Consider the following 27,881-nt stretch of genomic DNA (forward strand, 5'->3'; position numbering starts at 1 on the left):
AAGGTTGTATTACAGTAAAACTATTTGAGAAAAATAAGGAAAAATAAATAAATAAATCAGAAATTTAAATACTAACACCTCTCCAGTTGACAAGGCAAAAAATAATTTAGTTGCAAAAATTATCAAAGAAATATTTGTGTTTTACATCAGCACCAAAGGGAACTTTTGTGACAAAAAAAAATTGTTTACATCCTTTACAAGTAAATATGATTGTTTTAAATTTTGATGAAAATTTGTGAGTTGAATTTTTGCTTTAAAACTTTAATTAATCTGTTTTGGCTTATAGGTATATAATTTACTGTCTGACTTCAGAGGTCTGGATTTAGATTCAAGAGGTAGGTTTACAATCAAAATGGAGATTAATCTATATAATCAAAAATGTAAATGTTCGTTCGTACAAAAAAGCTAATCTCCAAAAGTTCTTCATAGATTGCTTTGAAATTTTGACACAATATTGCATTCGTATATGCACATATTTTTATAAAAAAAAAAATATACACCTATCCCTCACTTAGCACGACTAATTCGTTCCTAAAAATGCTCGTGTTATTCAAAATCGTGCATTCTGAAGCATTAGTTTCCATAAATAGCAAGGCTAATTTATTTATTGTGTTCCAAAATTGTGTTGGAAACTATACTTTACGTAACATAAATGCGTTGAATAACACTCAACTATAAATATGTCACACTGTTTATCTTTATATGCCTCCCATCGCACTTAGTATGACACATACGACACAGCGTAACGAGAGATAGTTATCGTCAGTCGGCTGGCTGACTTGCCTGCCTGGGCGTGACCAACCCACATCGCGTACCTTTCCAAACCATCCTTTACTGACAGTGAAACCGATATTACTGTCCGGATAATTGGCTGGCTTAAGGGTCTTGTGCCCCACGGGTTACCCGTCAACCTTGTGGGATGAAGAGTGGACCAATGAAGTATCGGAGTTGTAGTCGGCTCTAGTATCTGAGTGAAGCTCTCTGCAAGACCCAAAAAGGGCGTGTGATGCGAATATATAGCCTCTCCCGCTTACGGCAACCCATTGCCTTCTCGTGGCGCCAGCGTTTAAACAAATATGGGTAATGCCGGGGGTGCCCACTCCTCAGACTTCCTCGGTATGTCGGAACGGGAATTCTGGTGGATTAGTAAGATGGGGGTAGGTGACTACGACTTGCCTCTGCAGAAGGTCCACTGGGGGGTTTTGGACCCCCAAACCCTAGGTGGTGTCTCAAAGCATCGGATTCAAAGTGAAGAATCCAGGATGCATATGGAATAGCGAAGGGTGGCAGCGTGGCGGGGTTTCGCTCCCTGTCCGGGCACCCGGGCTCTGGCAAAGCTGTAACCTTCGGGCGGTGGATAGCCCAAGGGTCGGCAATTAAGGCAATCCTTGGTTTGGTGTTACCATACCTACCCGGGCTCTGGCAAAGCTGTAACCTTCGGGCGGGGGATATGCTGATATTGAAGTACCCAAGGACATCCAAGTCCGGATTAGGGGGTGCTCTCCCGCCATGAGGGCTGCCTGGGAAAGCACTATACCTGAAGATGAAGGGTGCCATGGGACTGATCCTTTACTGTGATAGTTCCCTGCTGAGATTTCCTCAAATGGCTCAGGATCAGGATTGGAGTAGGAAAACGTGGTGGTAGAGGTCCTCCTATGCTTGGAGAACACTCCGAAGGGTCCCCGCCCTGTTGACGAGTGGAAGTGTTGAGCTACTTAAGCTCGGGTACTAGCATGCTGAGCTAGTAGAGGTTGGATAGGCCTCAGCTGGATCACGAGTAACTGGGTGACCGAGGGGTCCCAGGGATGTGAGAGGTATGGTTCCGTGTCGTTGCTACTCAGATCCCTCAGAGGGGGCTGGCTCTGTTGGAGGTCAGGGGGTGGATGGCGGAGCTGGGGGTGTTTCGGTGGGGCCGAAGTTGGGATGGGTCTCCTCAACCTCTCGACCTAGCTGGGCACTCCCCAGTAACATGCCGCGATCGGAAATGGCGTACCTATTTCTCGGTTCTAGGAACCCATGTCAGACTCTGGAAACAGTGTCTGGCATGTAAAAGATCCATCTTTCTCCTAACCGGGATCAAGCCCTAACGGGATTATCTGCCTGGGGGAGTTATGATGCAATTTTGAGATGTGAATCTTTGAATCTGTCCGGATAATTGGCGGGAGTGGGCCTGACCTATCTGGAGGTGGGGTCCGCAGGCGGGTAACCGGGTCTAAAAACGGGCTGTAAACTGCTCGGCGAGGTTTCCCCTTTAGCCTAGTAGTCGGTGAGGTGACTCAGGCAACACCGAGGTCACTTCTGCCTGCCCTGCGGCTACCATGCTCTGATTAGGAAGGCGATTGTCGTTTGAGGTGTCGGAACTGTTGCCGATTCTAGTATCCTAGACATGACCCAACAGGTCCACGGAAAGGATGTGTGATGCGAATATACAGCCTCTCCACATCAAGTGGCAACCCTCTGACTCCACGTTGGCACCGCTGTTGGGGGAGGACCGTGGTGACCACGTTGGGACGGGTTCCTCAACCTCTGGTCATTGCACCTCGCTAACTAAAGAGGGCACTGCCGGGTCCAACTCTGCCTCAGTTGCATCCTCAATTGCATGTATGAGACCAGAAATGGTGAAAGGACTGAATCTGCGGGCAACAGCAGATGCGATAGAAACCTTTCTGGGGGGTTCGACGGCCGAGCCTCTGTGCATCGGTCCCCAAAGGGCCCCATAGTGAATGGATTAGGCCCCATGGTAAAGGAAGGACTGGGTATGGTGGTTACGGTGTCGGGCAACCGGGTCTAAAAACGGGCTGTAAACTGCTCGGCGAGGTTTCCCCTTTAGCCTAGTAGTCGGTGGAGGTACTGAGGCAACCCCCAGGTGCTTCCAGCCCGGGCACTGTGGTTGCCATTTTCTAGCTGGGGCAGACGGCGGTCTTCGCCGGATGAGTGTAGTCGCATCCGGGCCTTAACCAGCTGTAAACCCGTCGGGCTGAGGTACGGCGGGTCGGAGGGTTTTCCGAGGCGACGAGGACACCCCGTGGCTGCACTCTGAAGCATGACGGTCTGGTCTAGCTACTGGCGAACAGTCTGCCGAGTAGACCAAAAGTTGGTCGTAGTACGGGAAGAATCCATCATGCTTGAATGGTGTTCCCGCTGAGGTTTCCTCTAAGACCCAGGATTCTTGCTGGGTAGGACTCGTACTTGGTAGTGGTAGTTCCTATCGCTTGGAGCAGGCTCCAAGGGCCCCTCAAGCCCGATACGGAGTCGACGTGGTGAGCGACGACACAGCTCCGATACCAGCCTTGAAAGTTGGGAGAGGTTGGGTAGACCTCCACCGGACCAAGGGTTCACTGGGTGATTGAGGAGTCCCAGTGTGATGTGGGAGAATTGGGTAGGCACCAGCAAAGTCGCACCTTGAGCTTAGGGGTGCAACCTTGTCTGGTTAGCTGAGTGAGGTAGGGGGGCTGTGGTGGTGTCTATGCTGGGATGGGTAGCCTCAGTCTCTGGGCATAGCTGCACCTCTAACGCCTTTCCATTTTGCGTATACGGCGTATCCGTATCCATGCCCATGGGGGCCCCAGCCTTAAAAATCCTTTTAGGCATGAAGGCTGGGTTATAAAATAGGAGGAGAGATCCTCAAAACTTGTCCGGATAATTACATTTTAATTTTTCAAAAATTGAAGTGCTTATTCGCGTATCACCACCTGGTTCACACCAATCCTGTCAGGCCAATGATTATTTTTTTCATTGCAACATACATTTAACAACCTTTTCCATGTGAATCATCTGTTTATTTCTGTTCCGGTATCTAATGTCAAATATATTCCCGCTCGTGCAACCAACAGCATCCGACTGTATCAACTTTTGATAAGAGTCCTTATTTCGTACGATTGTGCGCACAGTTGACTTGCTTAAAACTAAAGTGCGACCAACATAAGTGTGGCCTTCATGACAATCTGCGCGCCGTAATACTTATAGTTTTGTCTCAAATACTTGAACACGATGCATTATGAGTGATCAAGCACGAACAGTTACCGGCAGCTGAATGGGCAGACATTGCTTTTATTTGAGTGAATTCCCTGCCACTGGTTGGACTGAGTTCACGGCCCGGTTTGTGGCCAGGCGACAACGGTACGGCTCGGCGGCATACGTGCGGACGTAAACCATTTGATCCTTTACACTCCATAGCCGCAATTTAACTTGCCACAGCTGATGTTTGTGCAACAGCCGATAGCGTAGACATACCTGCGCGTGCATCTATTCCTCCCTTGTTTGGCTAACTGTATCCCACGGCACATCTGTTGTTTACAGAAGTTGAAACAGACTTCGTGGCGTCGTGCTCGACTTTTTTTTTGCCTGCCGAGATTTCGTGCTAACTGAAATTTACAGACGTGCTATTCAAGACTGGGGCAGTAAAATTCACATCACTCTAAATAAATCCGCGCAATCTGAAGACGTGCTAAGTGAGGGATAGGTGTATTTAAAAAAAGGGCACGTGTAACTCCGTACATGTGATGGAAATGAAACTTCTTTGGCAACCTCAACTTATTGTGCCCAAAGAAGTTTCACTTAATTGTGATATTAAAAATATTAGAAATGTGTTTTTTCTCATTTCTTTCTCTTTCATTTAATCAGACTGAGCCACAGCAACGTGTGGCCAGTAAAGCTAGTATTTCAATAAAATCAGTGGCTTTTAAGCTTCTTTCCCATGAGGAAAAGGGTAAATTATCAGTATTTTTTTTTTAATTTCAAACATCCAGGGCCAGGTACAGTATAAATGTCTTTACTCCAGCATTCTGTAGTTCGGCACATTCTATAGTTCAACACATTCCATTGATCATATATACCCTCTTAAGAAATCAAAAATTATGGAGTTTATAAGAACTCCTTTACCACTATCACGAGGTAAAAAATCATTTGTAATATTACAAAATACCTCAAGAAAATTGTTGGTTAGTTCAATTCTTAGGCCGGGTTTATAGAAAACGCAAGAACGCAGAAACGCAAGAAACGCAACTACGGTAAAAGTCCAACTTTAACTCTTCTACCAGCACATTTATAAAAAACGCAAGACACGCAATAACGCAACGCAGAAGTTGTTCAACTTTCTACTTCTTGCGTTTTCTCCTTGCGTTTCGGCCTTCTATACGGGTTGCTTTAGTATGTGGAAACTGAAACTGTCATGTAATGCATATAGAAGGCTCTGCGATTGTAATCGTTACGCTTGTGTTTCTTTATTTATGTTTTGGGCTGGCATTCTTCTAGTGAATACAGCGCAATGGAGGAAGCTGATGAATTTCTTGTTCAGCTTATCCAAAATTTTCCCTGCCTGTACGATAAGTACAACAAAGATTTTAAAAATAATCATGACTTATTCCTTAAATTTTATTTTTTTACTTTGGCGATGGCCGGCGTCCTTGCGTTTTTTTATAAACGACTGTGAATTTCTTGCGGTTGTCGCATCCTGCGTTCTTGCATTTCTGCGTTCTTGCGTTTTCTATAAACCCGGCCTTACAGATCTGCACATACTGTCCAGAATTATCAATGAAAGGAACAATTGTCGTATCAACTGAGCTGTGCAAAAAGCAATCATCTTAGCTGGGTACGATTGTGAATTGTTACAAGCTTTAAAAGTATTTGTGCATTTGCAACATAGTTTATGGAGATAGTTTACATTAAACATTGTTTTTTAACATTCTGGCATATAATATAAGTTGTGTGTGATGTAAAAATAAAAAAATGTTTATCACTTATAAAAATGTGTTCTGTTCAATTTTTTTTCAGCCCACCTAAATAATTTTTTTATTTTATCTGGCCGCCCCCTTAAAAAGTTTGCCCATCTCTGGTCTAATGTGTATACTGAAGCCTGCAATGTAATGATTGTCAGTCAAGTTAAATGCTGTGCGGTTTAAAAATTTTTTTAATTAATGCTAATTTATTTAGACTAAAAATCAAAATATAAATGCTACAAGGGGGAATTACAAATACTATTAGAATGTCCCTGCTCTTAAAGTATGTTAGTATTTTATACTTAATATTTTCTGCATGCAACTTGAACCACACATAATTTATCCACCCATGGCAGACATTGTTTTAGTGTATGATGTTGAAACTTTGTAAAACTCTATAAACAACTTTAACATAAATAAATTAAGCATAGTAGCAGCTGGTATAGAAGAGCAATAGGGCATTTGAACAATACGTTTTTGAAAATAAAATTTTTATAATTGTGTTTGTACAGTTTTGATTTGCAGCACCATTTTACTTCCAAATGTGTTTCATTTTAGTATGATGTTTGAAATATCTGCTCTACTACATTAAACTTCAACATTACAACATGTGTTGTATACAACATTATTGTGCACATTTTCAATTAGGTTTGTGTGTACACACAACAGAGTGATGTCATCCCTAATGGAAATTTTAACACTAGATAAGAGCATAATAGTTCAAAGTATGCTCAAAATCATCACCAGCCACTTGCAACAATCCGGTTTTGGGGTCACTTTCTGTTGGTAACAATGCAGCTAACTGTAGTAAGAACTAGAGTGTGTATTTTTCAGAGTGTAGCACAGTGTTTTTTAATACACACATAGTTAACTATTCTGGTTTTAGTTCCCTTCTGTTGAACTATGTTCTATATTTATTTATAAACTCCCGAACAAGGTATAACTAAACAACAAGTTTGTTTTAAAAATAAAATCTCATGTACCATGTTAAAAAACTTAACACCACAATGTAATGAGTTTTTCTCAATTACAATATTTTTATGTTTTAGTATGTTTTGCTATGCTACCAAAAATTCTTTTCAAAATAAAATTTCTACTAACTGTTTATTCCAAAGAAAATTTATTTTTCTCTTCAAGGAACTATTGATAATGTTTACTAATATTGCACATTATTGTTGTAAACTCTATGTACTTACCCCAGCTATCTTTGCGTGCACAAATTACCAAACTGTTTTGGCTAACAATTAGTTATTTTTTTTTATCACAGTAGAAAATGTGAACACCCATATTTTGAATTCAAGAGCTAGGTACTACTGGTTCAGCTGAAGATGTCATACTAAATGTATAATTTTAATAGAAAGTAAGTTTTATGACAGTAATCAAAATAATTATAACCATAGAGTCTAAAGTGAATCAAACACATTTTTAATGTTATGATTTTCAAATTTTGAACAAGCACAATGTTTTTTTTTTTTTTTTTTCTTTTTTTAAGTAAGCCTCTTCTGACAACTTTTACTATGTATGTACAAAGCTTGAAACTGTAATTGAAAATTACTTCAAACAGGTAGTTCTTTGTTATAAATTAAGATCTAAGACAATTTATTTAACAATAGCATAAACACACAACAGCTATTTATAAAATAATAATGATGATAAATCCATACCTGCTACTGCTGTTCGTAACGGTTGTCCCAAGAACCCACTTGTTGTTGTGTATTCTCTGCCAATGTTTAGCTACATACAACTGTGATAATTTTTGATCAGAAGTGGCACCCTCCTGAGAAAAATAAGAACCAAGACATGAAAACAATAATGACCTTAATAAAGTTACTCGAAAAAGGACTCCAAAACTTACTGGATGTGGACAAATACCCTGACATTGACGTCGACCCAAGTGCCTACCTAGCTCCCTACAGGCCGTTATGACGAGGCAACGCCTCTCCTGCCAGTTAGGCATAATGATATACCAGTGTGTGTTGTTTTTTTTTCAGCGGACTGTAATCTTTTATATTTTTGAAGGGTATTGTTGTGTTTGTACACCGGGCGACTGAGGTCCCGCCCTGCCTGCGAAACGTCATGTGCTCCGTGGGAGACGTCGAGGGGAGGGAGAGACGCGCCGGGAGGGGAAGCGCCGCGCGCGGAGCGCTCAGTCGAGTCAGTCGCGAGGGAGACACGGTCGCGAGTAGTCGCACAGTCGCTGGGCAGACGGCCCCGAGGAGTAGTCGCGGAGTAGTCGCTGGGCAGACGGCCCCGAGGAGTAGTCGCGGAGTAGTCGCTGGGCAGACGGCCCCGAGGAGTAGTCGCGGAGTAGTCGCTGGGCAGGCGGCCCCGAGGAGTAGTCGCGGAGTAGTCGCTGGGCAGACGGCCCCGAGGAGTAGTCGCGGAGTAGTCGCTGGGCAGACGGCCCCGAGGAGTAGTCGCGGAGTAGTCGCTGGGCAGACGGCCCCGAGGAGTAGTCGCGGAGTAGTCGCTGGGCAGACGGCCCCGAGGAGTAGTCGCGGAGTAGTCGCTGGGCAGACGGCCCCGAGGAGTAGTCGCGGAGTAGTCGCTGGGCAGGCGGCCCCGAGGAGTAGTCGCGGAGTAGTCGCTGGGCAGACGGCCCCGAGGAGTAGTCGCGGAGTAGTCGCTGGGCAGACGGCCCCGAGGAGTAGTCGCGGAGTAGTCGCTGGGCAGGCGGCCCCGAGGAGTAGTCGCGGAGAGTCGCGTGAATCGCGGGAGATTCTCGTGGTGCGGTTGCCTAACAAGCGGTCACGATTGAGACGCGGGAGAAGGCTTGCAACCTACAGAGACTTAAAACCTATCCTGAACATCGGGAAGTTAATAGTTATCGTGTCAGTGCCAGCGTTGCACGGACTTTCGGTGCGGTACGGAACGGCGTGGCACAGCCCACGGAGCCGGGCTTCACCCCAGACGGACGCAGGCAGGAACGGGGCCAGCCCCAAGTATTCCGTGTTAGTGGGCTAATAAATCATGAGTCGATCGTTGAATTTGGTATTAGTCATTTCGGGCACCAGGTTGACGTTCCCCGGAGGCCACGAGGCCTGAACCCCCTCTACCACGAGCAGCCGGGCAGCTGCACTTTTCCTGGGGAAAAACCTGGGCGACGACAACATAATTAAAAAGACTGATGATCACAGCAGGCATGTGCAAATACTATTTAAATTTTGTGTCTTGTAAATCCACAATAATTTTTAGTAACAAAGTTTGTCAGCTTTTTCCTATTGATTTCCATTTATGAATCAATGTGGCACACTTCATAAGTGTGTTCCACTCTGCCTCCTTTACAACCCCAGGTTCTTTTTATTTTGTTTCCCCAGCATTGATGTGGAATGATATTTGGGAATGAGGAACCCTAGTTGGACATGCCCAAAAACAATCAAAGAATTGGAAGTCAATTAGGATATACGTTCCAATTCGGTAGTTTTGAATAAATTGAGTTTTTAATATTGTCATTCCAGAGTTGAAATATATTTTTACACACACTTGATAAGTCAATCTATCATGATTACATACTGAAACTTGATTTTCGTAAATTTGTAGATGTACAATTTAGTCTGCACTAGGTTAAAAGGAAATATATCAATGTAAAACTCTTGATTAAAAACTAAGTATTAACAATAAAAGAAGAATGACCATATTTGAAACTACAAATACAAAGATTTAGGAGAAAAATAAAAAAAAACATCAAAAACCATCATATGCAATACAAAGATCTACTTTATCAGGCATTCAGTTTTTCATAAAACTCTATAATGTTCCTCATTTTTTTGAATGGGATTCATTCCCTTCAGATCATTCTTCTTATCCTCTTACTGTTTTGACACACAAGACAGTCTTGGGAGTGGAATAATAGCAACTTTTTTCCTGGGTTACTCCCTTGCAGTAAACATTTGTCTTCTTAAGCTCCACCAGGCCTTGCACTATTTTTGAAGACAAAGAAAAAATATCTGAGAACGTTCTATGTATACTTTAACACGCTCACCTTCCCCATTTCAAACAGTGTAAATTGCCATTGTCTGACACCCGCTTTTAGATAGCGTATTATATTTTCCATGCTACATCTGCTTATATGCTTAACCGTGCTTAGCCAAACAGATAATTTTGCTGTTAACTGTGATCTACTTCACATGTTAAAAAGCTGCAACTTCTCAGTAAGAGAACGTTATTTACAAATATAACATTTTTATGACATTTCTTCTTTTGACAGTTGTTTTGCAGGAACAAGAACGCTGTTATTACTCATGTAAGCCTTTACCTGATTTCCGTTACTTCTATAATTAGATTTGCTTGCATCTATTTTTCTATATAATTTACAACCACTTAAATTATCATTAGCAGATATAATAAGGTGCTTAAATGTAACAAAATAATTGTACTACAGCGAATAATCACCCCAACATGAAAACAATACATCACTGATCCACAGCTCACGTGTTCATGCCCAATCTTTGGGAATGTCGCGCGTACATTGACCGTAATATAAGTTAGATAGCTGGGCACTTCAATTACATGCAATCCGTCGATGACTGTGACACCTATCAGTAACATCACAGGTACATCAATCCTATAATACAGTATAGGCTTACACAGATGGAGCCTTATTCTGGTCTTAACTCAAGGAGATGTTGGATGCTATGTCATGGTTCAACTTGTAATTATGAGCTGATGTTGCAAACTAGTTAAACACCACCTTCACATTATTTTGAAACTCCTAATGCAAGATAGTTCTTGAATTGAAATTATAACATACTAGCTGCCCGACCCGGCTTCGCACCGCTATACTAATGGGAAAAAATTAAGCTACATCTCCCATTTACAGTAATGGTAAATAAGAAAAAAATCAGTGAAAATTTATTACAATGCTGTACAATGTACCGGAGAGAAAATGAATAGCACCGATGGTTTCCCGATTCGTGCACGCAACGTACAACTGATGTACCCGTACTTCGCTACGGCAGTCTACAGGCAGATCACTCTTGCACCGCTCATTATACATGCCTCTCCTTGTGGGTACGCCACTTCCGCGCGATGCCCGTTGCCATGGAGATGCAGTTGGCATGAACAATGCAAAATCCTGTTTTCATGCAGACAAAGTACCCACTGTTGCCTGGTTTTAACCACCTATGGGATCTAATTTTCGGAAAATGTCATCCTGCGTAACATAAGGAACATTACTGTGAAGTTTCAAGTCTGTAAAATATATATACTTGAAAAAAAGGGCAATAAAAAAAAATTAAACACAGAGAGAGGAAAAAAAACAATAGTTTAGGTTTGCGATTTAAAATTATAAAAAGTATTTAAAAACTAATTGAACTCTTATGAGGGTACTGATTGCTTCGTTGTTAATATCACACGGGTGTATTTTACTTGTATGGGAAAATTAAGAATGATAACGCATCTAGTGCGTGGCAACAATGTTAACAGGCAATAGGAAATAAACTTCTAGTGCCTGCGGCATTGTCAACACACACTTTGTACGTGTACTGCATGTTGTATCTAACCCCCTCCAACGCATTTGATTCTAAATTGGACTTTTAGTAAGGATCCCTAATGTTATTGATAATATAATATAGCCTATAGCCTTCCTCGATAAATTTACTATACAACACTGAAAGAATTTTTCAAATTGGAACAGTAGTTCCTAAGATTAGCACGTTTGAACAAACAAACAAACAAACTCTTCAGCTTTATAATATTAGTATGGATACGGCTGAGTTTTTTTTTAAGTCCCAAGCCAGTAAAACTGTACAGTAATAAAAAATAACTAGACAGGTAAAAATGCATTTTAAAGATGGTACTACAAAAAAAATTGTTTTTCTTTTGTCTCTTAACTGTTTCAACCAACATACCTCTCTTTGTTTGGGATACTAAACATGCATTCTTAAATTATTTTCAGTCTTTTCAATGGAGAGCTGAAGAAATATGTCAAATTAAAGCACCAAGTAGTTTGTAATGGAGCGTATACCCGTTACTCTGTTACTCCTTTACCTGACTGTCTTTGAAGCATGGCAAGTGTCGATAGGCAGCGAGACTTGCCTAGTGTAACCTTTGGACCATGTAACTTAGGTGGCATGTAAGTTGTCCAAAGGGAAACTGCACAGTAAATATTCACTGTGTGACTTCATACCAGCCGCAGGGGTACAAATACACATCCTCGATCAGACCACCACCAGAACCAATGAGTAATACCGGACGTGAACATCTAAGAGCACCATCATGCTGCAAGTCAATGGCAGCACACGGCCTCTGCACGATACCAGGAAATGACATAGTATGAGAGGCAGAGGAGACGACGGTAACAAGCGAGTTGGCTACCCAATACATCCACGAGTCCCAGACAAGGGTACAAGTGGTTTCCTGGGCGCTGCAGTGAGCCAATGGAAGAGGGAGCGACTCCCGAACGTAACTCAGCAAGAAGGAGCGAGGGAACGGACGAGCTCCATGGTTCTGGCCGGCTTGCAGAGCCATCATCCCAAGGAGCGAGCACCAGACCGAGGGGGCCCGAGGAGCACATGCCATGGACCTGTCCCGACGAGGAGTCTGGGGACGAGCCTCAGCAGGACCGCACACACACGTCCAGCAGCGAGTCACCCCAGAGGAGTGAGTAGCTGTCAACACACTAGGGGTCACAAAGCTGCGGCTGAGCAGTGAATCCGGAGCAGCGAGTCACGGAGACAAGCGGAGCAAAGGCGGTGGGCATACTGACACATCAGAACACTAGTTGAAAAACTTTCTATGTTAGTAGCTAGTGTTGTATATAAAATATTGGACGAACAGTCAATAGATGAGCAGTGCTTTGCTAGATAAGCCCAATCTATGACTACAGAAAGGAGAACAGTAGTTAGCTTGACAGTGTGTTCACAGTGGACCTGTAACGTAATGCAAGGATGACACTCGAGTAGAATCTCTTTAGTAATATTGTTTAGTCATATTATTAATTGTCATGATTTGTAAGTACATACAGGACTGGGGATGCCCAGATATTGATGAGCCTGCAGGTACAACTTAAGTTTGAGAACAGCATTTCTGCTGATTTTGTTTAATGTTTGGATATGTATGTTTCGTGTAAATAATGTTGTAATAAAATGATTAGTGAAACATCAGTGATTTTATGTTAGTACACTCTGCATGTAAACATCTCCGTTGGTAATTAGTTCAACATGACATGATAGGCTTACTGTTTATATATTTATTTAAGTAATTTCTTTAAATACCATGCAGGCAGGAAAAAAATATACTAAGTGCTTTTTATTACGTCCCACAATCCATCTACAGAAAGTTTACCCAGAGAGTAAAATACAACAAGGCCCACATACATATCACAGTATGAACATTGTTAAAATAGCTATTGCAATAACTGCATAACAAAAACTATAAAACTATTTTATCTTTATAACATTTTGGTAGATAAAACATATTATTGTGAGTCAATCTGTATTTTAAATATAGTACCTGCATTTCTGAGTGTAACTTTTTCATTATGGTTTCTTCTAGATTACGAGTGCATCTCTCTCTCAGTTCTTGTCTTTCAGCAAGTTTAAGTTCATACTCTCTCGTTATTTTACGTATTTCCTGAAAATACATTAAACATCAAAAACATTATGCTTCACAAAACCTTGTGATATCAAACACTTAAAACAAAATACACAAATATAAAAAAAGAAACCAAGACAATATGTAAATGAGTCATATGAACAGATTATCTGATAATCAACAGGGTTTCAGATCCGGGATGTCAACGACAACAAATTTACTTACCTTTTTAAACCTATTTATTCTGAAGTAACAAATAGGGGTCTAGTTCATGCTTGTTGCTACGAACTTGCCAAGGCATTTTATACTGTGAACCACACATTAATACTTCAAAAGCTTTTAAGATTTGGTTTGTGTAATAAATACGTCGGCTGGCTCTCTAATTATTTTAAAGCAGTGCTGTTTTGTTCCAATTAACAACCATAACTCCTCTTTATATCAAGCTCCCTATGGTGTCCATCAATGAGGTTTTCTATCACTTTCAATGTTTCATATCTTTATTGACAACATTATTCAGGTGTTGGAATTACTCCACTGGTATGTTATTCACAGACAATCTTAAAATCAATAGAAAGATTACTACTGATTACAATTGTCAGCTAATTCAGCAAGACATTTCTGAAATCTCTAATTAGTGTAATTCTAATTTGGTTACTCTTGATAATGATTAAAAAAACTATATATATATGCTACACTAGGAAACTATATCCCATTTAATTGGATTACAAGATTAAGAATTCAATTATAACAAAAAAATTCTTATACTAACGATCTAGGCATTACACTTGACACTAAATTATATTTTCATTCACATATTAACTCTTTGGTTTCTAGCTCTCACAGAACCTTAACTTTGATTAAACGGATTACTTACTATGCTTCTGATTTAGACTCTTTACATGCACTTTATTATACATTATTTAGAACTAAACTTGAATATGGATCCATGATCTGGAACATCATCTTCTTCTAACTCTAAAAGGTACAATCTAAATTACTTTAAATTATTAATCAAAAACATCACTCAAAACCTTTTTTACTTCCCTTAGTTGAACACAGAAAGCTACTAGACTCTCTCTTTGTCTGTAACAGCTATAAATCTAAAACTGCTATTATTTCCTTGAAAACTCTGAGCTCAGAGTACCTGAATTCAATAGTCATTCTCGAACATTAGGTGCTGTAGTCCCTGCACGTATGTAGTGCCTGCTAGTGTCAGTTGGCTATCTGTGGTAGTGCCTAACTGTTTGAGTTCTCTCCTTGCAGGTGATTGCCTACCTGCACTTAGTGCTTACATGGGTTTACAGGGTGGCCACTATATTTGTGATAAAAAATTCCAGGTTTTTTCCAGGTTTTTCCAGGTATTTTCAAGATTTTCCAGGTTTTGCAATATATATACAAAATGACATGTTTTTATTTATGTAATACATGATACAAAGCACACATTTTAAAACACGGAACTGTATAGTACTAAATATAAAACAAAAATGCACAAAATGTGATACATACCCAACTAAAAAAACAGGTGGCAGTTTACTAAATATATATTTGCCACATAACTTTAACCTTTTTTGTGTTTAAAAATTTCTTCGTCTATGAGAGCGGTCTGTTTTAAGGCATCACTCATTATTTTGACTTTTTTTGCCCTAAGTTCCCTGAGGTTCTTTTTTTTTTTTTTGAACCAAATATATTTGGTATATTTTGTGCGTATTAAACAGGGCACAACACTGGCCGGCTGGTGGTTGTTTTCATTCAAAACGTGGCTAAAGAACTTGCATGGATCAGGCTGAAAACATCAGACTATACGTGTAAGTTATAAGGAATCTTATTAGTGTCTTGAATTGAGAAATGTTTTTCGAGTAGATACACACATCGACCTACCGGATGCTCGCCCGCGTCTTGTTTTAACTGTCGCAGCGATGTTTATTTTGACAGCTCAAGCAATTATCTTTTCCTGTGAGTTGATGGAAAAAGGTCGCTTCACACAGCATAAAAAAAGGAGCTACGCCACTTATTCCCCACGCAGGAAACACACTGGCTGCTGTCTGTCATCCCCCGCATTTCCCCCTTCCTTTCTTCTAACATTCCACGTCCCGCCTCTCGCGCGAGCAATAACGAAGCAATGTAGCAGTTGCACCACGCATTGGGTCGTGTTTATGCTTTGCTGGTGACCGCAGGAGGTCCAACATGCTTTTATTCGGTATATATGATCTTTCATTGCGTTTTTTTTTTAAATATTTTTTTCTGTTTTTCACATTTTGGTCAAAATTTACAATTTTTTTACGGTTCCCGAGAATGTACTCGTAAAATCACTGCTTCGTTAAATCCGGTGTTCGTGAAATCGGGGTTATGGTGTACATAATAATTATATGTTTAGTATTATTATTTTACAAATTTTAAGTGAACATAGCATTACCGACGTTAAAGGTAAGTTAATGCGGAAGGTTTATCGGCCGGCCTCAACACGCTGCGAATATTCATAAAAAAACGTGCAGTGTCGTTAGTTACTGGACATATTTGACAGTTTATTGATAAGCGATGGATTACAAGACGTCGTAGTTTATAACACCGCTAAACCGTTGGAAGCTACTAGTGAAAATTAAAGTACTAATAAAACTTTGTTACAGGAAGCGTGGGCTTCACATCCTGAGCAGGTTGAGTGGAAACAAAATTCTGTAACTTGCAGATTTCTTGATTGGTTATTTATAACTCTATTGTAATTCTTAGATTTGGCATGGCTTGTAAATTCTCCCCTACCCATCGTATCGATCTTGAAACTTTTATTGCATATCTTGCATGTCGCACAAGTTCTGTCTTTCGCATCCTCAGTAGCCCATGGAACCTCAAGACTCATAACGACAGGAATACCTAGTAGACATTGCCGCAATAGCTTCCTAACAAACTGCACAGCGTAAGACTAAAACCGCTCGAAGACTTGTACTGAACAGAACAAATTAGAACAACACCCCGTGTTTCACGCCGTAGTGCGGTTCATATTCCCCCTCCCCCTCTTAGTGACGTATTGCGTCTATGAGGAAAGAAGAAACATGACACGCCTGGGAACACTACAGTCGCTGCCAACATGACACTGTACAGATTTGCCGCGTGATTATCAGACGCCGCGATGTACGTCTTATATAAGTTGTGCGTATTTACACCGCAGCATTTGCCCAGGAAAGAAATAAAATTCCAGACAGTTTCCCGGTTTTACCCGGGCCCTTTCAAATTCCCGACATATTCCCGGTTTTTCCCGTTTTCCCGGTTTGGTGGCCACCCTGGGTTTAGCACTCACATGCCTATAGGGACTACAATTAATTGTCCTTTGTACTTTTTTTTATGTTGCATCCACCTAAAAGTTCCCAAACTGTTGCTTGGCATGTTACAAATCTAAACAAATAAATAACTAAATTAATTATTAAAAATAATTTGAGGAATATGTTTAGATAATTTAGGTTACAACTATAAAGGATTGTATCTTTGAGGTAGTCCAATAGGATAACTAGTCAGAAGGGGTGACTTCGGTCACATGTGACTATGGTCACATAACCTGAAAAAACTAATAATATGAATTTTTCGCATTACAAAATTTACTTTATGTAATTTTTTTCAATAATCATGTGTGACTATGATATATTAAGGTAAAAAATAATAGTTCTGCAAATACTGAATAATATTTTCCGTAAAAAAAAATTACCCACGATTGTACAATTTTTTATGGTTTTTGCTATGTTGGCTAAACTGCTCTCGTATCAATTATGAAACAACAAGGATGCTGGTTGATGGTATTTTAGCTTTGTTAGCAACAGCATCCTGCACATGTTGGTAAGTTTTCGTTAAAAAGTACTACATTTTAGAGAAACTAAAATTCATTTTATAAAATTTGGTTATTGTCAAGTAACTTTTGGGGTGACATCGGTCACAAAGTTGAAATGAACAATGTAACCCCATGTTGCTTTTTCTTGCTTTCTTAATCCAATCCATTCATTATCTTTTATGCTAGTTGTCAACTTGTTCAATTTGACCCGGGGGGGGGGGGGGGTCGATCCGGTCGGCTTTATGGTGGAAGGTTAGTGGGCGCCACCACGTGGTACGGCACGTGGACCAGGTGAGACTCCTAACTCAGGGCGTGACGTCGCCCATGTGAGACGTGATATTCCCCCTTGAAAACATCTAGCACTAATTCCTGCCCGCTCTCAGCATCAGGCACGCTTTTACCTACGAAGTGGGCTCTCAGGCGTCCCACACGCCGTCACACTCCACATGGTCACACAGATTGAAAATAAAAGAATAATACGTTAAATTCATACACCTGATTTATACCGCTAATTCAGCTCACACACGTACACGGTTGAAACTATGCAAAACGCCCGCGGCACGAATCGGTTGATAGGTGATGAGCCACCACGTGGTCACATATTAAATTACGTAGTACGAGGAAAAAGACCGAGACTGGCCGTAAACTAATTAATGAAGCAGTCCCCCGACCGAGAGTAGCTCCGAGGACTAAAAGAAAGTGATTGAGACGAAATTAAAGTTAACAGAATTACTTGGCAGAGAATACAAGCGGTGAGGTCCCCGGAGTGCTGATGCGTCTGCTCTCGGTCGTTGATGGCGGAAGACTCGGGATGAGATCATGGCTTGCTTGACTAACATGGCGTCCTCCCGCCGAAACAATTGCCGTTAAAAGATATTAGCGAATTCGTGCCACGGGAAACTAAATTAACATGACAAGAATGCATTGAAAATTATATAACAATTTTTTGAATGAAGAGAAAAGATTGTACACATAATAATTATTAAGATTGAAACGTAATTATTGTCTGGCTTCGGGTTTCCTCGGGAATGTCCGGAAACGCTATGATATTTTAATACATTATTTTAAAATAAAAGTACATAAAACCCTCCCGGCCGATCTGCCGTCACGTTGCACTTAGGGAATATAAAAACAACAACACAATTATATATACTTATGTTTTTAGGGGTGCAGCGCACTGGCTCGACAGCGCACTCTTCCCGGGCGAGCACACACGTATGCACATGTACGCACGGGTAGGCGGGAGGTTTGAATGGAGGGTGGGTGGTGTTTGGGCGGTGGCATATCGGACTTACAAGGGGCCATAGGCCCGGACGATGTCAAATTAATTTATTTATATACGTCATATTAAAAAAATGTTATGATGATAATGTTAAAATGAAGCCATGAGTGAAACAGTTCTCTCTTTCTTGAAGGTAAACACGTTTCAACTCGTCCAAACCTACAATGCAAAGGAAGAAGAAAATAAATGTTCAAGCTGGAAGAAGTATCACAGCTGATGATTTAACCTCAACTCCAGGCCCATCAATGAGTGCAACAGCAAATAATATGACATCAAATTCAGGTGTCTCTAAGAATGGCACCACAAGAAAAAAAAAAAAAAAGACAAAAGGGGCATGGCTACACTTCAGACAGTGAGGATAGTGGACAAGAAATGTCGCTTCATGATTCAGAACATGACATGGATTTTGATGATTTGTTACCGGTAAGTAACGATGATGGTGGAATGGTTGAAGTTGTGGCACCCCGAGGAAAGAGTGAGAAGCCTGGTATTGGTAAATATGTCATTGTGCTCTGCAGAGGAAAGCGTTCCGAAAAACATTTTATTGGGGAAATAGTTGAAGATACTGGATTTGAAACAATGGCTGGTGAGCACAACATCCAGTTTTTCAAGGAAATACATGAAGTGTTTGTGGTGGATGGCAAGGAACCATCCTTAGTTGCAACTACAGACATTGTGAGGGTGCTGTCATCACCAAAACAGCTTCGAAGAGGAAGATTCCAGTTTGTGGAGGATGAAATTGCTAACTTTTCTTTTTACCTAATGTTTCTGTTTTGTGATGTTTGATTTTACTTTTCTATGAAGTTATCTGGGTAACTTATCCAACTTACATGAATCATTTGTAATAAGTGAAAAGTTACAATGCATTTAAATGAGATAAAACACTATTATCATGTAATATAATGACAAATAAATGAAAATGGAAACACAAAACATTACCAGACTTAATTGTAATAGATAAGAGTTAATGACTAAATACACCTCTGACTGAAATAACTGATATTCGAAGGATAAATGCAGGTGTCCGGAGTCACCCCAGTACTGGGGTGACATCGGTCACTTAGTTAACAAAACTTTTCCAAAAAAATATTCATGCTAAATTTTTTTTCTTTATTCAGTATGTAGACAAAAGTTACGGGAACACATCAACGAAATTTAACATTATTCTGATCGATAACAAATTGTAGGTACAGTACACTCCCTATTTAACGCGGTTGTCGGGGGACATAACTTTTACCCGCGTTGTTGCATAACCGCGATGTTTCGATGTGACCAAGGTCAAAAGGCATAAAACACCGCCTGTGTTCTAATAGGTCGGCAAGCACGCACAGTATAGACGGCCCGCTGTTGTGCGGACATTGCATCCGCAGTTTTCACTAAACGCGGGTGAAAATATAAAAATAATAAATTTTAAAGATAAATATTAAATGTTGAATTGTTTTTATTTTTCCGTGTGCCGCGCACAGTTTGTCGCACGGCCTACGAGCGCGCCACACGCTGCCATACACACGTGCGGCACACAAGCTGTTGCCAGTCTCGTGGTGTCAGCCACAGTATCTGCTTCGTCAGTGTCCGTAACAAAGTAAGTGCAGTGTGTGCGGTTACACACGATTCTGTGGTCGAAGTCTTCTAAAAAGAAAGGCCGTAGTGATACTTCAAACCGAATATGAATCGCAAAGTACCGAGTTTGATTGACAAAATAAAAATTCTATATTTACTTACAGATAGCTTGTCTTTTGCAGAAGTAGGCCGCAGATACAGAAAAAAACGATTCGTACAATAAAAAATAAAGAATCGTCTATCGTGTCAAGTGGTTAAACTTTATTATCCATGCTTACAGTAAATTATAAATGGTCACGTGTGGGAAACAAAAATTGCGCCAATTTAATTTTAGCGCAATCAGTGACGCCGTATTAAAAACCGTGTTAAACTATGTCTTTACTTATTTCACCAAACGCTGTGTCGAGTTGCTGAGTGTGTGTGGCTCGGATCGGCAAGTGTTATATTCCCCAGCCTCTGGTTAAAGGTCGGGAGACCGTTACACATAAACATTTCCGGGACTTGTTTACTACCTCACGGCAAAAGTGGTACAGTATGGTTCACGTAAGTATTGGACCACTGGGAATTCCTGGGCAAAGATTAAAAATACGCTGATTTACTTTACTATTTAATGTTAAAACATTATACCAAAGTAAAAAGATGAACGTGTATAATACAATGAATTACCCAATAATATTACGTCTGTAGGTTTAAGTTGTAACAAAACATTTATATACAGATGTCCAGTAAAGTACCAATTAAGATTCTGGAGTGGAATTTTAAACACCGGACTACCTGATTTTGCCTTGTACGCAGGAACGCTGCTCAGTCAAGTGACTCATGCTCTGCCTGTGTGCTGCGTGAACACATTCCCTCCCCCACTCCCCCTAGTCAAGTTTCTGCCCGCTCTAATCTCTACCTCTCTCCATATTCTCGGCTCGCCTCTCCCTACCCAGCGCTTGCCGACAACCAAGCCTATCCAACATCAATCCCCAGCCGAGTCACGCTGGATAATGTCGCTGGACGGTGGGCTTTATCAGGTCCCCGTTCCGATGCTTCATTTGTGAGATAAAGCGACGTTAAGAACTAGTGTTTCAGAAAATATCACTGGGCTGGATTGGACCATAATTTGAAAACCCTACAAGATAGAGGAATAATGTACGGAGATATCTTGTTTAGAATTTCACTGCGGACATTTTCTACGCCTAGGCTTTTTTCTGCCCGATGCTTAGTTTGTTAGTTACAACGCAAAATTATCCTAATCTGCTGTCAACCATTTATTCCATTATTATTCATTTCTGACTGGGGGACATGGTTTGACCCGCGATATACCCGATTCCGCGATCAATCGAGGCGCGATATACCGGGAGTTTACTGTAATACAGAAAGGTACTTTTTTGACCTATGTCACCCCATCCGACTATGTTTTAATTTAAACTCATGTGCAAAAATCAGGACTCCCAGTAGTTTCAGCACCTAGTGCACAAAGTTTCTCAAACGAGATATTTTACCTGTAACTTATCGAATAGAAATCCTGAAAGCGCAATTGTTTTTTCTCTTTCTGGGATTTCAGTTTTGTCTACAAAGTTTGTAATTATGTCCGGATTTTGTGAAGACTTTGTCCAAATCCCGACCATCGGAAACCCTTTGCCGGAAAAATCACGGATACAGTACTTCTGCACAGTACTGTACGTCTCCAACACCTGAAAATACAAACCACAGATTATTCATTATGTAAACATATAGGGCAATGTAAAATGAAAAAATGTTAAAAAACAGTTACAACATAGCATAACCCTACATTTTTTGCCAAATACAAATAATGACTGTAGTGTGTGTCTATATATAAGTATATATCGGTGTATATGTATTTATACACATATATACATACATACACTCAACTTGAAATAACGTAATATGCCTTAAAAACCTGTGTTTTCAAATGAAAACATAAAACAATCTCTTTTTTTTGAGTTACAGATCTGGACTCAAAAAGTAAAGGGCTTACGCAGAATTTAATTTCCTGTAGGAAGGAAAAAGGAGGGGGAAAATAGAACAACTTTGTCCACTGTTTGGTGGAGAAATAATTTTGCAAGTGAAGGAGGGGCTTGCTTAAAATTAAAAACTGTATTAAATTATGTGGATTATAAATGTTTTTAAAGGTATAAATAGAGACTACAATTTTCTTAAACAATTGGGACAAACTTCTGGTGTAGTTGTTGGAAAGACAAGATGTTTATCCTAAAACTATTTTCTGTGCTTAAAAGACACAAACAGGCATTTACATTATATTTTGTTTGATTACAGGTGGTTTCCTTAAAAGCATTTGCCCTTCATCAATTTTTGCCCTAAAGGTTTATTTTTCCCAAAATATTTTTATCTTGCAGGCCTTTTTCCTAAAGGCTGTTGGGGTTAAAACCAACAACTTCAGGAATTAAGGCATGGGTACACAATTACAAGGCCACTTATAGTATATACAGATTTATTCCAAAGAATATTAAAACATTATATATATATATATCATAAACTAGATTCCCAAGGGCTGCCATTAGTTCCCACATTGGTGGTGGTCACAAAACTGAAACAAAGCATATAGCTTGGTTACATACAGCTGTGCATAAACATTACTTAACCTTAACACTGCTGCTTCAAAAGATAGATACACATTCAAATCAAAAAGACTATTAATTTAATAAGGATTATACTCTGCTATCCTCGGTTAGGCCTACTAGCCACCTCCTTACGACAGTTTACGTTTTTGTTTATATTGTTTACTTTGCTTGAACTTCTCCGACTCTTAGTCCTAGGGACCAATAGTGTTTGTTTGCACTTATAAAAATAAAAGAAGAACTTTTCCTTGAATCTTCGCAAGACTAGTTTTCCTGCTTTTTGGTTTAACTTCATTTGGTCTCAATGCAAACTGCTTTACTTGTTTGTTACACCCCCACAGACATGTGAGGTTAAGTATATGAATTACTTGCCTCAGATTTCGGTGTGCTCTCACTATCCCTCCTTCTGCCTTACTTGTTTGTTGAGGTAAGTAGGTTCATAGCTGTGCACTGTACTGCCTCGCTGAGAGAGTTGCAGTTGCTCCAGGTTGACCCATCTCCGTACGCTGTTCCAGAAGCATCCGCAGTGAATAGTTGAACAAGTCTCTCCCTAGTGTTGGCTCCAAGGGCACCTTCCTAGGCGGGCTCATACTCCCAGGTCCCTTGGCTAGCTGTGGCATCTAGATTCCGTCACCTTCTTTTGCCAACATACCCTTACAGCTCACTTAAACTGGGTGAGTCCGAGTCTAGTTCCTCCTTACTTTGGTCACTGTACTCGTCATGACTTCCTAGTCACCTAGCTAGTAAACTAGCCCCCTTTTTTTAGCTGATGAATGGTCAACCAGGCTTTGCTGAACCCCATATTGAACATTGCCGAGTGAGTTCCTACTCACTGAATTGGTAGCTGGGGTACCCTCGACAGTGGCTTGGAGAGTAAGTCGGGGGTCCCGACTCGCTGTTATTGTGGTATGACTGCCAGGCAGTGAGACATCAACTCACTTGCTTAAGTATCGCCGATGTTCCCGGCAGACCTCTCTCTCACTGTTGGCAGTCAGCACTCGTTCGGACTCTCCGAAGACTGCTCTCCCGGCCTCAAGCTGGAATGGTATTCATACCAGCTTTGGCCGATAATGTCACTTGTTTTTCTCATCTGGTGCTCATTCCTGCCGACTGCAGCAAATCGGGGCGACTTACACTGCATTTCCGCTAACACTAAACGAGCTTTACAAAGTTTTTCTCTACACTTCACCTAATATTTTCAAATAACCTACCCCAGGAGAAGCATACAAAGTAATGGGTGTATGCTTCGTTACAAGCATTCACCCTAAAATGTTAAATATTTTCTTGAACTTCCATTTGTCATTTGTCCTAAAGAGGTACGCCCTAAAAATTTACTTACTTCTTGCTTATTCCTAGAATAGTTCACTAAGGTATTTACCCTAAATGTTTTAGCCTTAAAAATGGTTTGACCTAAAAACATTTTGCCTGAACAATGTTTGCTCTTAAAGGTATTTATCCTACTTTTAGGACAAACTATATGTACGCTGTAAACATATATACAGAAACAAAAGCCATTATCAGTGATAAGATGTTACAAATACATGCAGCACATGAATTGCAGCAAGTCTGATGTGGAATCACAGAAACATTCCCCCACTTTCCTCTCACTCTTCTCTTGAACGTTACACTCTTAGCAACCACACAATCCTCTTTCAATACATTCCATTGCTATCGTTCTCACAATCATTGAATTTTTCCCCTTTCCATTTTTCTTGGCTCCTTAAAGACTTTTTTAGTGTGTTCCCTCCTACTTCTATTCTTCCCCATTACAATTCATCTCCCCAGCTCTCCCTACCCTTCCAACCCACTCAGCACTTGGTACATCCTAACTAACCTCTCCTTCTGCCTTCTGTCCTCTAGGCTCTCCCAACCCATTTCCATTATCAGCTCTGTCAGGCTATTTTAATACTCCCTTTTTGCTTCTACAATTCTCCTCCACTTTCCCTTCACCCACCTAGCTGCTCTCCTCTGCACCCCCTCCAGCACCCTCTCAAGCTTTGCTGTATATGGGTATACACCATTGCTGCATACTCCAGCATGGGGAAAACCACTGTTGTATATGCCTTTACCTTTAAAACAGTGCTTCCTCTTCTAAGCACTCATCCCAGCATTCTCAGGGCCTGTCTGATCTTCTTAACAACCTTCTCCACTTACTCCCTCCACCCCAGGTTTTCTTGCAAAACTACCCCTAGGTATTTATAGTTTAAGGCCTCACCTATCCCAAAACCCCTCGAGTTTTGACCCTCTTAACAAAATTCTTTTTCCTAGTAAACCTGACCATTTTCGTCTTGCCCACATTTAACTTCATGTAATTCCTTTCAACACTCTCTTCCAGTTTATTCAAATCCTCCTGCAACCCTCCCTCCAAAGTATCCTCATACACTACACAGCCTTTATGCCCTTTTATTTCCTTCCCTTAATTGTTCACCATGATGGTGGAGAGCAATGGGCGGAGCACACAAGCCTCAGTGCCCAGATAGAAGCACACACAATATTTGAAGTGATGGTAATCTGGTTCCCATATGAATCACACGAACTGTCATACCACTAATGGGACATGCTTAAGCAGTGTGTGCCTCAAAAACAAATGCTATCGTGCCCCAATCTACCATTGTAGGAAATCCTAGTTATCCAGAACGCAGTCCCGCAAGATTCTATTGCACACATTGCGACACAATTGCAATTTATGCTGAGTCAGAAAAATTTTACTTTCTCATTTGTGTGGCAACAAATGCAAACTTGGATCATCTTACCTTTAATTTGTCTTCTCTAAGCACAACAACAATTGAATTTGGGGCCTTAATGACGTAAAAGTTACGGTTAGGCTCGTACGCCGAGAAAGGTACAATTGAGTCGGCATTGTAGCACCTAGTTTCACATTTCCTTTTTATTTTGAATCCAGCATATTCCACAACATAGCCATTATCCATACAGACCACAATATCAACTGATCCTGAAAAAAAAATTAAAAAGTACATACCTAAGCCATGCACTTAATCACTTACAAAGTCTATTACATAATATGTAGACAATCCTTCCATTAAAAATTGTGGTAATTTTTTCTTATTGCAAATCCAGTGATATTTAAAACATAAATTTATAAAATACATTGGATGTGTTTGTGATTAAGAAAGCTGTATAATAAAGAAAAGATATTGATTTTTAAAATATGTCTAAACATTTGTGGAACATTGTTCCCAGAGACAATTGTTCTGCGGAACGTAACCAATTGTACTATCACTAAAATATATTTTCTTTCAAGATATGTATTATAAAGTTTTGATATAAATTTGATACACAATTAGGAACAATGACCGAAATTGCATTTTACAAAATAGTACTGTTGAAAAGGAATATACTGAGTTTAAGTCTGACATGTTGTTTCAGTGGTTAAGAGTTTCTGGCTGGTGAGCCGATGGTACCAAGTGTAATTCCTGGGTTCACGACTAGATTTTGTTATGTCGCTTGACAATCAAGTTGTGGAAAGAACCCATAAACCAGCACAGTATCATCTCGTCTAGTCTGTCCCAGACAAGCCATAGAATGTTTTATGAATGGTAGCTACTTAAGAGAGGGAGCGTGGAAAAATGTGATCCAAATAGAATGTTGATTTTATAAAAATATTAACTTTAGAAATACCATTAAAAAATTGTAAGGTGTGGGAGGGGGTAATAAAGAAAACTAGATGCAAGTGTTATAATCAAAATTATTATAGATGCTAATATTATAAACCACGTTTCTACATGTTAAGTTAATTAATAAAGATACACAATATATTTCTGCAAGGGTAATTCTGTATAAGGCTTTCACGTAAAAAAAATAATCCAAAACTGGACCTCTTTGGTTTCTCTATACAACCTTGATAGTTCTGTAATGACACTGAATTATTTCAAAAACTTTTTAAGTAGTTTACAGTTTGATGTGGTTAGTTAGGTTAGGTTAGTAGGTTAGGTTCATTCAACTCCCCTTTAATTTTGTGTAAACGGTTGGTTATATATTAGCTATATTTAACAAACTATAAAATAATATGAACAGCTAGTTAGGTTAGTGACAGAAATAAGTTCGTATTGTGAGACAATCATGTAACAATCACTACAAAAAAATTCAAAATATTTTAAACGCAAAAAATAAACATATACACGATTTATTTTATTCTTATTTTCAATCTAGTACATTTTGGAATCAATAACTATCTTACAAACAATCGTTAGGTAACAAAACTGACCTAAAGCTAATTTTCCTACATAAAAACACTTTACAAACGAAATAACTTTTTCTGGCAAGTAATATGACATCATACTTGATATACGTGATTAAAACTTAATATCAAAACATAATTTAAAAAAATTTGAAAGTACATGAAATTCCGAGGGAGTAGAAACAGGAAACAAAAAGCTTCGTAATTGTGTAAGGAAAAACCAAAGAATACTGGAAAATCAAATGTGAAATAATTTATATATGGTCCCAAATATTAATAAAAATAATTATAAAATTATATTAAATAATATGCCGATTAGTAATTCACACATATAAATAAATGTATAGAGCAAAACAATTTCCTTCCAAAAATAATATAATTTTGTTTCACTATTATCATATATATTATATTGTTAAGATTTACCGCGGGTTCGTAAAGAAGAGCCCAATCAATAGATTTTACTACACACACAGTTTTATTGACGGCCACTACTTATAAGGTATGTCACTTACAATTAATCTTATAAAATTGACAAATAATCAATTGCACTTAAAAATTTGCTTCATCAGTCACTCGTTTCTTAAAATCCACACACCTCGCTGGGCCGCACCTCTGGCACAACTCTCGCCGCAGCGCCCCTCGTGCATTTCAGCCGCAGGACTCCGTAGCCGCACTCTGCCGCTGCCGACGCACTTGCCTTCGCCGAGATCCCACTCAATGCCTCGCTCGGAACTTAGCTTGGAACTCCGCCACACCCACGACACTATCGCCTGGAATTGAACACACTGCCCTGGAACCTTCGTCCAAGGACTTCGACACTCTGCCACACCCGCGGCACAATCGCCCCGGAAACTCCACTGCTGATGCCGACATCCTCTTTTTATATACTAGCTGCCATTTCTGTAACTCACGAGCGCGGCTGGGGCCAGTCGCTTCATTCTGCGCCGACCCAACGGCAGAAATCTCTCGAAACACGTGTCGGCGGATGCCAGCTGCGAGGTGTCAGATGTCTAGCTATCAGCGCCGCTCGGGGAATGTAGGGCTGGAGGGAGGAGAAGCGGTGACCCAGGTGCGCATGGCACATCTCATGTTGCGGGGCTGCCTGTCAGCCAGCTAGCGCTGCACCTGCGCGTGATGCGGCTTTGCTCACATTCGTAACAATATTTAAAGTTATATTTACCAGACTTTTAAA

General features: G+C 40.3%; 1 protein-coding gene across 3 annotated transcripts in view; it reads right to left on the reverse strand.

Moving 5' to 3' along the window:
* LOC134542357 (uncharacterized) overlaps nt 1-26,900 on the reverse strand; it is a 196,566-nt gene extending 169,666 nt beyond the window's left edge. For 2 of the 3 annotated variants that reach the window (XR_010076781.1, XM_063386529.1), the window contains exons 1-5: nt 26,717-26,883; nt 25,245-25,444; nt 21,394-21,585; nt 13,170-13,289; nt 7,382-7,494 (exon numbers count right to left, since the gene is read on the reverse strand). Coding sequence is in view for 2 of the 3 variants with exons in the window: in XM_063386529.1 (XP_063242599.1) it covers nt 7,382-7,494; nt 13,170-13,289; nt 21,394-21,585; nt 25,245-25,444; nt 26,717-26,789 (698 nt within the window). In the remaining variant the exon portion in view is untranslated. Of the gene's footprint in view, nt 1-7,381; nt 7,495-13,169; nt 13,290-21,393; nt 21,586-25,244; nt 25,445-26,716 lie in introns of all 3 variants that reach the window. The other variant, XM_063386528.1, reaches the window with a different exon arrangement.
* Between the last annotated feature and the right edge of the window lie 981 nt (nt 26,901-27,881).

Source organism: Bacillus rossius (genome assembly GCF_032445375.1).
Source record: "Bacillus rossius redtenbacheri isolate Brsri chromosome 4 unlocalized genomic scaffold, Brsri_v3 Brsri_v3_scf4_2, whole genome shotgun sequence".
Lineage (NCBI taxonomy): Eukaryota > Metazoa > Arthropoda > Insecta > Phasmatodea > Bacillidae > Bacillus > Bacillus rossius.